This window comes from Capsicum annuum, chromosome 2 (genome assembly GCF_002878395.1).
Source record: "Capsicum annuum cultivar UCD-10X-F1 chromosome 2, UCD10Xv1.1, whole genome shotgun sequence".
Taxonomy (NCBI): domain Eukaryota; kingdom Viridiplantae; phylum Streptophyta; class Magnoliopsida; order Solanales; family Solanaceae; genus Capsicum; species Capsicum annuum.
The window spans coordinates 113934365-113949555 of record NC_061112.1 but is presented as its reverse complement, the minus strand read 5'-3'; the positions used below and the strand labels follow the sequence as shown (position 1 = coordinate 113949555).

Here is a 15191-nt window from a genome sequence, read left to right as displayed (position 1 = left end):
AAATATTATCATATTTTTTTTTTTAAAAAAATGAAATTACTTGTGACCGTTTGATATATTCTAAATCTCCAATAATACTTTCTTTCGCACAAATAAAAATTTATTTTAAATTATTTAATTATGTGATTTAGAACTTTAATAATTATAAAACTTATCAATAAAATATATTTAATACGTCAGTCATTAGATTATGTTAATTATAAAGTAAAAGATATAATATAAATTATATTTTTTGAATTTAAATTATTATTTTTTATATTATGAGTTTGGACCCAAGTTTAGCACGGCCTCGTGAAACTAGCTAGTCTAAGATCCCGTTTGGATAAGATTAAAAAAATTACTTTTTAGCTTAAGTGATTAAAAGCTTAAAATAAGTGCTTTTAAATTAAGCAGATGAGTGTTTGGATAGAAGTGCTGAAACTGAAAAAAATTGTTGATGTGTTTGGTAAACAAGTTTTTCAATCACTTTTTTATTGTCACAATGACTTAAATATTCTTAAAGCTGTTAACACATAATAACGTGAATTATTTATGATTTTTAATTTTAACACTTCAAAAATAATTTCTATTTAAATACACTTTCAATATAAAGTGATTATGCAAATCAATTTATAAATATAAGTTACTTTTTATTTTTAAATATTAAAAAATAAAATTTTTAAGATACTATATTTTTTATATAAATATAGTATTATATTGTAATATTGCAAAGTTGTAAACAACATAAAATTTTTAGGAATGAAACAAACTATTAAAAAGAATAAATTTTTAAAATTTAAATAACATGCAGAGGTTTTATATGAACGGATAAAGAAGAACTTACCACAAACTCGATTTGACGATAAAATTTTTGAGTGTTTTCTTATGTAATGATGGATTATTTGAAAATAAAGGAGAAAGATGAAGAGAAAACTGAGGATAAAGATGAAAAAAAGTAGCAGAAAGAAAAATCAATAAGGGCTACAAAGTTTAGAGTATTATTAGAATTATAAGAAAATATAAGAGATAAAAAAATAAATATTTTGATCAAACCTAAACAAAATTTAATTTAAAAAGTAAAAAACTGAGGTATCCAACTTCTCAATTTTTACTTTTTTTAATCCACTTTTAACTTTTTCTAAGCTCTTTTTAAATTTAAAAAGTGATCAAAATTTAGTTTGATCAGATTTTAATCTTATTTAAACACCCTCTAAATATACCCATAAGAAAATAAATTAAACCAAACAAGGTTTATTTCTTTTTATCATTTTCTGGCCTCCTTTACCCCCCTAACTTTTCGTAATTCTCACTTCTCCCCCGTAACCCGTTTCCTTCTTCACTCTTCTCCCCATTGCAGAGAGCTCAGATCAAATTACATCCATATATCGTTCTGGAATCTTCTTGAAAGCACCAGAAATGGATTCTCAGCCTTCCCGTTCTTCTGGAAGGTTCGAAAATAGTCCTCCATTGTTAACAAAATCAGTTTCCGATGCCAGTAGCCATAGCCAAAGCTTAGCTTCCATTCTCAACAACCCACATGCCGGAAAATCCGACGGATTCTGGTGGTGGCCCACTTCATCATCACCATCTATACCTACACCCGAGTTTCTCCCTCTATCAACTCTACCCAAACCCGGATCCGATATCCGGGTACCCGATTTCCAATCCTATCTCTCTTCCATCTCCGAACCATTTGCTCGTTTCCACGACATTCAGCAGCACGCCAAGTTAGAGTCGTTAGAAGATCAAGATGACCAAAATGCCCTCGTTGCTTGCTTGAAGGAAGTCCCTGCATTATTCTTCAAAGAGGATTTTGAGTTAGAAGATGGTGCTACTTTTAAAGCTGCATGTCCATTTAGGTCCACTGCGGAGAATTTGGTTACGCAGGAGAAGCTATCACAGTATTTGGATGTGGTGGAATTGCATTTGGTTAAGGAGATTTCGTTGCGATCGAATTCGTTTTTCGAGGCACAAGGACAGTTAGGGGATTTGAATTCCAAGATTGTTGAAGGGTGTGATAGGATAAGGGAATTGAAGGAGACTATAAGGTTCTTGGATGACAATTTAGTAGGGTCTGCTAAAAAGGTACAGGAGTTGAACGTTCGAAGGAGCGAATTGATTGCCCACCAGGACAAGTTGAAGCTTATACTATATGTTAATCAAGCTCTAACAACTCTCAAGTTGGTATGTGCTGATTTCCTTACTAGTCTTTTTTCCCATTATGACGTATATCTTACTTATGTTGGTTTCTTATTTAAGTTCTGTGAACAAAGAGATATGAACTTGGGGACATTTGTTGGGATTTCTATGAATTGAGCTAGGAATGTGTGTTTATTGAGAAAATGGTGCAGTTGAATTTATAGTGAAGTCAAAGACACACGTCTTGATTTAACTCGTTAGATTTGTTTTTTAGTCGTTCAATATGCTTGTTGAAGAAATAAATGGAAGTAAATGAGTAAGCGAGTAAAGCCAGATAGAGGTGTAGGTTTCTGATGATGTATGTTAGTGTTAGATCCGTCTTTGTTCGAGTGATATCAATCTCAGATGTGAGATTGCTTTCGTAAATAGAAGTGTTAAAGTAAAGGCTAAGTGGAATATGGAAAACTTGGAGCACAAAAATAATTGTATTTTTCTTTTGTATCGATGCCCAAAAAACTACTATAACAACAACAACATACCCAGTGTATTCTGGGGAGGGTAAAGTGTGCTCAGTTTATATCGCTACCTCACTACCTCAGATGAAGTAGAGAGACTATTTTCGGTAGACTCCCGGCTCATGACAAATAACAGTATAACAAACAGAAAACATAAAAACAAACAGCAAAATGGGGTAACACATTACTAGATGATAAAAGAAACAAGACACCCACGGTGTAATACTATGAACTATCTATCCGAAATCACAAACACTCCCAAAACACCACGAATAAGAAATATAAGATACATGCATAACACTATGACTACAAGTATATCGACAAACAAAGCATCCTCACTACTAGTAAGGATGCACTCCTACCCAGTAACCCTTTACCCTAATCTGCGTCCTCCACAACTTCCTATCGAGGGTCATGTCCTCCGTAAGCTGTAACTGCTCCATGTCATGCCCAATCACTTCCCTCCAATATTTCTTTAGCCTACCTCTACCCCATCCGAAATCATCCATAGCGAGCCTCTCACACCTTCATACTGGGGCATCCGTGCACCGCCTCATCGTATTCCCAAAAAATTGATCCCTCGTAATCATGCTAAAGCTAATATTTATAGTTTACAAAAGCAGTGCCTTATTAACTAATAGAAAAACTCTACTCGAGCCCTAAAGTACTATGCCCGATGATAGCCTTCCATGTGGGAAAATTGTTAGCTATACTAGCTGATATTCCTCTGTCTCGGTAGGGATAGTGTAAGACCATATCAGACGTATCTGTCATTTGTCTTTTTCGCCGTATTATTGGGACACGAGTCCTTCCTACCTTTGGGCCACGAGTTGCTTGACGTCTTTGCAAAACAACTTTGATTTCTGTCCTCCTCGGATCAATGCAAGCTTGTACAATTCCCCAATCTCCTCATTGGTGAATCTAGGATTTCTAGAATATGGATGCACCACTAAGAGGAAAAAATTTATTAGTGGGAATTTATCCCTAGTCTTCTAGGTTAATAACTCAACCTTCAATTAAGTGCATCATTTAGTCTTCTTGTAGCATGGGCGCAACAAATAATATTGTACCAATTATTCTTTTTTGACCATGATGTCTGGACCGGCTTTCACGCATCTCGACTAAATCCATTGGATACTTGCCCCACTAGCAATAGATTACTCTATCCACCAAGGCTAGGACAAATGCAAAGAATCACCTAGTGTCTTTTTGTCTTTGATAGAATTTGAACTTGAGACCTTAGGTTCTCAATCCACTTCATTGAATGCTAGGCCACACCTTTGGGTGCCTAATATTATACCAATTTTAGAAAATATATACATATGGAGAGATCGTGGGTTCACGTGCCCCGATTTTTGTACGTAAATTTGCCGCTGCATCTCCTCCTAGATAATGGATGCAATGTTGATACCTAATGAAGCCATTAACTCCAAAATCTCATAAATCTGGCATTTTATGCAAACTTGACATTGAGAAAGCTTAGTGTCAAGTTTTGCCTTTTAATTAATGGCAATCCTAAAGGTGTTTTCCTTTCTCAAAGGGGCCAAGAAAGGGTGATCCAATGTCACCATTCTTGTTTGTCTTAGCAACGGAAAAGCTAAATCATATGCTTAGAAAGGCTAATGCTAATGGTTAGGTAAAAGGGTTCGGGGCACATAGTAATAGATGCAACATGGAGATCACTTGTTATATGCCGATGACTCCCTTGTTTTATGTGAGGCCAAAGTGAACCAAATTAGACATATTTGGGCCATCCTATCTATCTTTGAGGTTGTATCTGGATTACATGTGAATTGGAGCAAAAACTCTTACTTTTTTCAATTAATGATTCTGATGGAGTGGGTTTGCTTGCTGCAAATCTGGGATGCCAAGTGGGAACTCTACCCCACAAAGTATCTTGGAATGCCTCTTGGAGCTAAGAACAAAGCTCAAGATATTTGGTGCGAAGTGGTGGAGAAGCGCGTCAGAAAACTGGCTAGTTGGAAAAGACAAAATTTGTCCCTTGGCGGCAGACTGACATTGATAAACTTTATTTTGGATGCCCTCTCTACTTATATGATGGCTTGCTTTCCTATCCTAAAGGGGTAGTGAAGAAGATAGATAAATTAAGAAGGAATTTTCTGTGGAATGGTTGTGAAGAGAAGAACAAAAATCTTTGTGATGGGATTCACTAATTTGCAGCAAGAAGCAGGGTGGCCTTGGTATAAAAAATTAAGTATTCACAACAATATCCTGTTCCAAAATGGCGATGGAGGTTCATGACAGAGGACAAACTTTTGTGGAGAAGATTCATCACACAAAAATATGGTTTAATGAACAATTGGATAACTGAATAAGTGAAAGGTGCATATGGATGTAGTCTGTGGAAGACCATAAGAAATATGTGGTTTAATTTTTGGATCAATATTAGAACTAAAGCTTCCTTTTGGGATGATTGGCGGATTGATCAAAATAACTTGAAATCTATTTCCAAATTTATATATTTTGAGTCTTCTAAAGCAAGCAATTGTAAGACAAATCTGGATGGAGAATGGATGGGAGCTGAATTTCAGAAGGGCTTTAATGATTGGGGAGTGGATAGAGCCATTTGTTGCATTATTTGAACTCTTTTGAAGACATTATTGATGTTCTGGACAAACCAGTGAGGACCTTTCCAGTAAAGATGCCTTCTTAGTTAAATCAGTTTATTGGGAAGATGATCAGGAGAAATTGTACGACGGTGGAAACTCATTTGGAAGATTGTAAGTCCTACCAGAATTGCGTGCTTTGTGTGGTTGGTAGTTAGAAGATCTTGTTTAACTCAGGAGAGACCAATGTTTCGAAAAGTGAGAGGCGGAAAAAAACGACGAGAGCTCGCTTCACAGAAGTGAGAAGTGGGAAGCGAAGCACACTTTTTTCCATTAAAGTGCTATTTAGTACCAAATTTAAAAATATTAAATATGCGTAAATAAATAGCCAAAAACTCAATAGATAACATACTTTTTCAATTCTTAAAATAAAAAGACCATAGATAGTCATAACAAGCATCTAAGCAAACCGTTAAAGTACTAAAAATTAGTCTCGCGTCTTAATCAACCAACACACATAGAAATCAGAAACCAACAATCAGATAAAAGTTTAGAACTTCTATTCTACATCCTACTCATCAAGACATCAACATCTCCAAACTCTTGAAGTGCCATCGTAGTATTATCCTGAACAATATCTTCATCATTAGAGGCCTCATCAACAAGGGCTCTACTTGAACCTGCTATTTTCTTGCTCCTTAAAGTACTCCCCCTAAAACCACAAATACTTTTTTTCAACACCAGTTGCCGAAGCAGCATGACCATAAGTGAGATCTTCTCCTTCGTATACTTCTTCATCTTCATGATTTGAAGGGGTTTCCGTTAACCATTTATTTGCATCATCAATATTATCCAACATAATTGGATCAATGGTATTGCGAGCATTATAACGATGCACCAATGTTCTATTATATTTGATGAACAATAGATCATTGAGGCGTTTCAACTCAAGCCTATTCCTCTTTTTAGTACGAATCTGCACATAAATCGTAGAAAGTAGTTATAAGGTGTACTTAGGACAATTCAGATACCACTTAATTTAGTAATACTATAATATAGTTTCACACATGTTCATACACGCTGCAATTTCGCTCGCAACCGCATGAGCTACAAGTTAAACTTTGAACTCTAATAGCAAACTGTTGCAAGTTTGGGACATTATGACCATATTGCATCCACATTTGAACTGCATAATTATTTTAAAAGTTAATAACTTAAAAGTTAAGCTTTAAACACAATTAAGAGTTGAAATGCTCACCTGGTAACCTTAAGGTTCTAGCTTTATTTTAAAAGGAGCTTGGTAGGTACATTAAAGCTGATGGGTTACTTGGATTGGAATTAACCATTAGAGCTAGAACCTTACGGTCACCAGGTGAGCATTTCAACTTCTAATAGTGTTTAAAGCTTAACTTTTAAAATAATTCTATAGTCGAATGGTGGATGCAATTTGGTCATAACGTCTCAAACTTGCAACAATTTGCTATAAGAGTTCAAAGTTTAACTTGTAGCTCATCTGGGTGCGAGCGAAATTGGAGCGTGTATGAACATGTGAGAAACTACATTACAGTATTACTAAATTCAGTGGTATATGAACTGTCATGAGTACACCTTGTAATTATTTCTTGCAACTTATGTGCAGATTCATACTTAAAAAAAGGGATAGGCTTGAGTTGAAATGCCTCAATGATCTAGTGTTCATTAAATATAATAGAACATCGGTGCGTCGTTACAATGCTCGCGATACCTTTGATCCAATTATGTTGGGTGATATTGATGATGCAAATAAATGGTTAACGGGAGTTTCAAATCATGAAGATGAATAAGTATATGAAGGAGAAAATCTCACTTATGGTCTTGTTGCTTCGGCATGTGGTGTTGTGGAGAGTATTTATGGTCTTAAGGGGGGGGGGGGGGGTACTTCAAAGAGCAAAAAAAGAGTAGGTTCAAGTAGAATCCTTGTTGATGAGGCCTCTGATGATGAAAAAGATATTGTTCAAGATATTAATATGATGACACTCTAAGAGTTTGGAGATTGGAGATCTTGTTGAGGAGTAAGATGTAGAATAAAAGTTCTTAACTTCTATCTGATTGTTGGTTTTTGATTTTCTATCTGTGTTGGTTGATTAACACTGATTTTTAGTACTTTAGTGGTTTGCTTGGATGCTTGTTATGACTTTCTATTGTCTTTTTGTTTTAAGAATTGAAAGATTATGTTATCTATTGAATTCTTGACTATTTATTTATGCATATTTAATATTTTTAAATTTTGAACTAAATAGCGGTTTAATGGAAAAAAGTGTGCACTTCCCTTCACACTTCTCGCTTCTGTGAAGCGAGCCCTTGTCGCTTTTTCCCGCCTCTTGCTTTTCAAAACACTGGTAATGGCTGATTCCAATCCAAGGAGCCCATCAGCTTTTATGTACCTACCAAGCTCCTCCCCTATTTTGTCTATCAAAGCTTTATTTGGGATCATTCTCTAAACACATACATGATATCCCGACCACCCTTCTTCATCTCACTATTTTTATAATAGGGCATTGGGTTTAAAATATGTGCCGCTGCATGCAAAGGTTGATGAAGTTGATTTGTCCACCTTGCATCAATAATTTCAAACTTTCTCATATTTTCTTTTATCATAATCAAATGCCTTTTCAATATTTTCTTTTGCTCTATCCATGCTTCATAAATGTAGCCCATTGGTGATCTTTTCTCTCCATCCGCGAAACGAAGTACATTAACTAGAGGACCACCAACCTATGTTGCTTGGACTCTTCAAAAATGCTAGCGGGTGAGCGTCGGATTCTCCAAAAGCAGTGTATTTTTGGAGAATCCGACACAGGTGCGGCATCGAAAGTGAAGAGTCCGCGCAACATAGCCACCAACTTTCAGTGCTTTTACAGTGTCATCCCAAAAAGATGGACTAATGATGTGTTTGGCAACTTCTTTCCCAAGAGTTTCCTTTGCATAGGTACTCTCATTCCATTCGTTTGATGTGAACAAGGCGCAAATTTTTCTTACGCTTATAAAAACTATGCAAAGTCAGAAAAACTGTTGCAAACCTTGTCTTCACGGGTTTTACCAAATTTCTTTGGTTTGTGTATCTCCTCATCGTGTTCAACAGTAATGCCCTTTGACCGATTTAAGAATGTATCTTAACAGCCTTAGAAAAAACTGTTCCAAAAGAATTAGTAGTTAGTAAACTAAGTATAGATAATTAACATGAAGATTGTGAAAGAAAACTAAAACCATGTTTTCACCTGTAGAATATGGGGCTCCCTTGAAAATGTCACCAAACATTAAGTTGATATAGTGAGCAGCAGCACAAGGAGTCCAGAAAATATGTGGGTACACTATTCTCTGCAATTCACCCGCTTTCGTATTCTCACTTGCATCATTAGTCACAACTTGCACCACATTTTCCTTCCCAATTTTCAAGATTGTATTCTCACACAATTTGAATATTTCAGTAGTATTAGTCGAAGAGTCACTTAGCATCATGAGATTCAAGGAACACAGTCCTCATCGGAGAATTCTTTTTCCATTTTTGGCTGTCCATTTATCCAATCATAATGGAACATCCGTAGTTTTTCCATTGAACCTTATGAGCCTCAACAATCCATAGTTTTTCCATTGAACCTTATGAGCCTTAATAATCTGATTTGTTTTCTCCACCTCATTTTTTAGACTAGAAACTCTAACTTCATGATAGGTTGGGGGCTTCATTCCGAACCATATTGGCCTACTGCCTCAATAAATTCACCAAAGCTCTCAGAATAATTAACACAATTAAAAGGGAGGCCTGCGTCATACATCTACCTTGCAAAAGAAGATACATCACGTCTCCTTAAAATCTTCCTAGACGATGCTTAATCAGTGGCTCCACCTTTTCTTTTTTCATTGGGTTGTTGTGGGGCTTTTGGACATACAAGGACATCTTTGTAACCACCAATAAGACGTTTCTTGTGACGAAATGTTCCACCGTTATATATATATTGTCACAACACATACATTTTATTCGTGTGTTAGAGCCCATTGCAATTCCATAGGCCCAAGCTGGATCTTTTTTTTGCGCCATTGAATAAAGAAATATACTACAAGAGAAAACAAAATAGTGAAAATATATACAGATAGACAGAAGTCAGACACATACAACATAAAAAAAATCAAAAAGAAGAAAAACAGAGAATAAGAAGAAGCGGGAAAAAAATAGAGCAGCGAAGAACAGAGAAGAAAAAGAGTAATAGAGAAGAGGAAGAGGAAAAAAACAGAGCAGTGAACAGAGAAGAAAAAGAAGAAACAGAGAAGAAGAAGAGAAAGATAGAAGAAGAAGTAGTCGCATACCAGTAGCAGCAGCAGTTCCACAGTTGAAGAAGTCACTTAAGGGTTTAAATTAGAATAAACCAAACCCTAAAAAAACCTTAAATAGCGGTTAAGCGACCTTTTCCTCTCCTTTTCCGCTTCGTCGCTTCTCGCTTCTGGGCATGAAGCGTGCGCCTTTTTCTCGCTCCATCGCTTTAGGTCAAAAAAGTGACCCTCTGTTGCTCCGCTTCGCTTGGCGCTTAAAGCGAGCACTTCAACGCTTTCACAACACTGGTAGAGATAAAAAAAGAGGTCTTCAGATTTGCTCAACATGTCTATTGTGTGGGCCGGAAGCTGAAAACAATGAGCATCTCTTCCTGCATTGTGAGACGACTACAAATTTTTGGCAAATGTCCATTGGTATTTTGGGGTGAATTGGGCAATGCCAAGAACTACTCTGGAACTTCTGAAGAATTGTAAGAGTATTTGAAGAAGAGGGGCAGAGGAGGACTGGTGTTAGAGAATTCCAGCATGTATTTGGTGGACAGTATGGACAGAGCAGAACCTCAGACATTTTGAGAACAAAAGCAATCCCATCCACAAAATTAAGATGAATTGCTTCAATCTTTTATATTTTTGGTGTAAACCGATCTAATGGGGAGATATCAGTTTTTGTAGATTTCTTTGACAATTTGTAAGCTAGCAGTTGTACATAGGATCCCTTATAGTCCTATTTTGTGATTTAAGCGTTTCGCCTTAGCACCTGCTTGATGGTGCTGAGTCTTTTTTTGGATATGAAATAGAAGTTACCCTTTTCAAAGAAAAAAAAAGAGAAAGCTTATGATCATGTGAATTGGAATTTCAACCTCACTATCAAATAAAAGTTTGTATATCAACTCCTTATCAAATAAAATTTTGTATATCAACTGTGAAATTTTCCATTCTTATTAATGGGGCTCCAGAAAGCTTTTCTAGTGCTCACAGAGGGATTAAGATAAGGGGACTCTTTGTCCCCTTTCTTATTTATTATAGGAATGGAGGGACTTAACAATATGCTAAAGATTGCTAAGATAAATGGAAGGATCCTGGATTTGAAGTTGCCAGAAGCAGAGCAGTTTATAGATCACTCGTCTACTCTAATTTTTTGTCTAATTTTTTGTAATGCTGAAGATGACCAACCAAATGCATGCGGCATATTCTTTGTTTTTAGTGTAAATAGGTTATGGTGGGGAAAGTAGATGTTTTAGTTGACTTCATAGGAAAAATATAAAGTTCCTCTATATTATTGGGGATGCCCTCTGCCCCCTGTGGGTTGTAAGTTCCCACCTCGTCATTTGTTGGCTGATGAGTTTTTTGCGAATATAAAGTTACCTTTGTCTAAAAAAAAAATTGATGTTTCAGACCTTACTGTGTTTGTTTTTATTATATATTAACAATATCTATTGTTTGAAAGTTAAGCGTTTATGGCAGGTCTGATTTTTGGATATATATACAAGTGTTACCTTTTTTAAAAAAAAAAAAAAAGTTAAAAATTACAGGTTTATTGAATGGTTAATATCTGACACATATTCACATATTTTATGCAGCTTGTTTCATCTGCAGATTGTGCCGGAGCTTTAGATGTTATAGATGATTTACAACATTTATTGGTATGTAGAAAAGTCTTTTTATTTCTCCGCTCATTTTTGATTCTTAGTTTCTTCTTGGTGTTGAACACCACCTGACTAGATTTTACCTTGATCAGCCTTTGTGTTCATTGAGGTTAAACTGGTTGCTATCCCTTTCTGTTACTTGAAGTTCGAAATAGCGAACTATTTTGTGATTTGGTTAATATGTTTTTCTTTTGGATAAATAGATCTATTTGGTTAATATGCTTCAAGTATATCATTTGCTTCAATGACAAATATTTGGCACAGCTATCAACTATATAGATTGTATGTGGCAAAATCTATTATAGAAGATGAAGCTGTCATGATCTTTGTACTTACTGCAGTGTCGATGTTAATTCATGCTTAACAGGATGGAGATGAGTTAGCTGGTCTACATTGTTTTCGTCATGTTCGTGACCACTTAGCTGCTTCAATTGATTCCATTAACAGGTTAGATGATTTGGATTGGATTTTTCTGTATTTTCATTCACATTAGAATTAAAGCTTAAACACTGTTTCGTTTGCTGTATCAAAATGTGATGGCTAATGTCTGCTAATATCTTTATTGAGGCTTTGTGCTAGTATTACCCATTTCTGATTCTGTTGGATGAATGAGAACATTCAGATCTAACTATTATCTCATGTGTATTATGGAGTGACCTAAGTTAGTTGTTTCTTTGTTTTTTTTTTTTGCTAAAAGGACTAACCAAAGTGTCCAGTTTGCATAGATGATTGTTTGGGTTTCTTGGATGATTATGGGTTGTATGATACTTATTCCGTAAGTTCTATACGGGGGGTATAAACCGTTTTCTGGTATAGCAAAAAGAAGTAATTCATTTCATGTTTTTGTTTCCATTCTTGAGTTTGTTCGACCAAACTATAACAACTAACATGCAAGATTTATCTAATTAGCTAAATTACCTATCCTTAGGGCATAACTATTGAGTGCAATAGTTTGTTGCTAATTCCATCCAGTCTATTGATTGCGAGTTGTATTCCACGTTTTGGCAGCAAAATTTACCAATCTACTGAAGCAGTGGTCCACTTTTTATATTTCCTTTAATACATCTTCTGAACTTTGAATCTATATTACCACTGTATCTCAAAGTAAACTTTAGTACAATATTTTGTAACTTACCGGATCCAGTCTTGTAGCATTCTTTCAGCAGAATTTGTGCGTATATCTATACACGATACTGGCGACGTGGATGCTTCAATTACATCAAAATTTAAAGCGCAGGCAACAATATCCATAAATGGAGAAGGCCATGAAGTAAGCATGTTTTTATGTACTTGTATACTGATAAACATACCTGGTTTTAGATATTAGCAGTGTACAAATCAAATTGAGAAAGTTGCCACACTTTTGGAGAAAATACTGGCCCTGGACAGTTTAAATGAAAAAACAGCTTTACTCTGTGTATATCACCTGTTTGAAAGGTGATTTGAACACAATATTGAGTTTAAACTTTAAGAAGTTTTTTCTGGGTACTGGTACTTTGGTATTCAGACTATCAGCAGGACGTTTTTCATGAAAATGTTTGCTTTACCTAGTAGCAAGCACCTTTGCAGGCTCTTGAAATGTGAAGGGATGTAAGCGTTGTTTCGTTTAAATAGCTGGTGGTTTTTTCTAATTTATCCTCCACAATACAGTTCTTGCCTAAACTATGTTTTCAGGATGTCTTCTATAAAGCCCTTGTCCACTGTAAGAATTGAAAACCTATATAACCTTACTACACCTGCAAAATTATGATTTTGCAAATGCAATAGTTCCCTATTTATCTTTGCCAAGCCCAACTCCTCATTCAAAATTATGGGTTGCAAGAGTAATAGTTCCCTATTTATCTTTGCCAACCCCAACTCCTCATTCATTCTCATTTTGTTTTTCTGATGGGTGAAGGGTATTGTATTAAAGAGCATCAAAACTGCTGGAAATTATTTACCGATGAAATTCTCATTACAAGTTGTGTAATGAACTCAAAATGTCAACAATGGCTTCTGTATCATTAGCTATTGCCATGTTGCATCCAGCTTCAGTCATTCTATTCATTAGCTATTGCCATTGTTGCATCCAACTTCAGTCATTCTCTTTTACTGCAACTTTCCTTTCGTTTGGATGAGTTTAGTTTTCTTCATCTTCGGAGTCCTTCAAACTAGTGCTTTTTTTCAACCTCAGTCTTGAAACAAAGGGGGGGAAAGAACTATGAAGTAGGAAGAAAGGGGATAAGAGGTTTATACTACTTGAAGTAGGCCATTTCCATTTACGTGGAGGAAGGTGGACAGATCAACGATAACTAAGGATGATGAAGTCTCTAAAGCTGAAAATGACAAAGCAGCATTGATGCATGATAACCTGTTTGCCATCAATGGCTTGTGGTTTAATGTGGTTAAGTAATGTTCCGAGTTCTACCACCAATTCACCATATTGTCTAATGAAAAACGTTAGAGTAACAAATTATTCTCTGCTATCTTCTTTGCATAGATCTGAGTTGTGGCACTTGTCTGGTGTGGAAGTTATCCTGTTAGCGCCTTCGTGGTATCTGTCCTGTTTGGTTCATGAAACTAGGTTTTGAAGGGCTAGGAAGCTGACGGACAATATTTTAAGTGTTTGAATCTTTCAAGTTGTATCTTCTTCTGGTTGGTCTTGGATTATATATTTTTCTGCTGATATGGCAATAAGTTCCATTCTTGATTCTGAATGTAATTTATGTTGCTCAATGTTCTAATCGTTGAGAGAATTTCTTTCTTGTTCCTTTTTAATCACCCTTTAGTTAACTGTATCTATGAACTTTGTTATCATGTCATCTGAACATCGACGTTATGTATTGCAGGTTAAATTGGATGAAGAAGAAACCTGTAATTTGCGAGACCGGTTACTTCCTTTTGTTATTGGGTTACTTAGAACCGTGAGTATCTCTTTTTTTTCACTGAGTAACATTGTTATTCACTTGTTTTATGTAGTATTGATGACATAATGATTTTGTTTGGGTGGTAAATGGTGATTGCTGAATTCCTTATCATGTTGATATCATGCTCTCTGGCGAATAGAAAACAAAACACCCTCAATGAGATGCAGAATCACTCCATCTCAGAGTTAGGTGAATAGTACTATTCGAGCTAAAATGTATGTAGCTTGGATGGGATTATGCTCCTTATTGAAAATCAAGAAATGAATAATTTTAAGAGCTGAAGTATCGAGGTTAGGCATGTCTTTATCCAAATAGAACAGTATCTTGTCAAGAAAATTTGGCTTGGCATTGATTTTATCATTCTCAGTGAAAAATATTTGGGTTGACATTGGTTTTATTCCAAATTCTTCACTTTTGTGTGTATAAGATCTGATGTAATGGGCTGGCCATGGTCTAATCACTTGCAGCGGTGGTACAATGCTAAATGGAGTATATATTATGTGGGAATAACAAGTTCTAATCACTTGCAGCGGTGGTACAATGCTAAATGGAGTATATATTATGTGGAAATAACAAGTGTTGGCGAAGATTGTCTTAATTAGTTATTGTTAGGATATGAGTAGAAATAAGAATAGTATATAAAAATCCTACTTGGAAAAGGATTGTACTATAGTGTCTATAAATAGGGTCTTAATGTAATTTTGTAAATACACAATTTAATAATATGTTTCTCCATTAATTCTCACATGGTATCAGAGCGTTGGTGAGAAACATCAGAAAAAAATAACTCAGTCACTGTGCGTCAATTTCGGTGACTGATTTGGGTCATATTTTATTTTGGGGGTCTATCGGAAATAGCCTTTCTACTTCTTCAGAGGTAGAGGTATGGACTGCGTACATCTTACCCCCCCAGACCCCACTAGGTGGGAATACACTGGGTTTGTTGTTGTTGTTGTTTGGGTTGTGTGAAAAATACACCACCACCAAGAGGATCGGAAAGATCAGGCGACAAAAACCCGACCAAAACCGCTGGAATATTACCATCCATGCGCCGCCACGCGCCAGTCGGAATCCTAAAATTCCGGCGAGATCTCGTCACGCGCCGACGTGTGAGACCATCTTCGTTTGATTTTT

At 35.8% G+C, this 15191-nt stretch overlaps 1 protein-coding gene across 2 annotated transcripts in view; it reads left to right on the top strand.

Moving 5' to 3' along the window:
- Positions 1-1211: 1211 nt before the first annotated feature.
- The window catches only part of LOC107859009 (vacuolar protein sorting-associated protein 54, chloroplastic), a 33623-nt gene continuing 19643 nt past the window's right edge, over positions 1212-15191 (top strand). The window contains exons 1-5 of one of the 2 annotated variants that reach the window (XM_016703857.2): positions 1212-2163; positions 11086-11148; positions 11519-11598; positions 12304-12421; positions 13980-14054. In XM_016703857.2, coding sequence (XP_016559343.2) covers positions 1396-2163; positions 11086-11148; positions 11519-11598; positions 12304-12421; positions 13980-14054 — 1104 coding nt within the window. In that variant the 5' untranslated portion in view covers positions 1212-1395. The remainder of the gene's footprint in view (positions 2164-11085; positions 11149-11518; positions 11599-12303; positions 12422-13979; positions 14055-15191) is intronic. The other variant, XM_047406638.1, reaches the window with a different exon arrangement.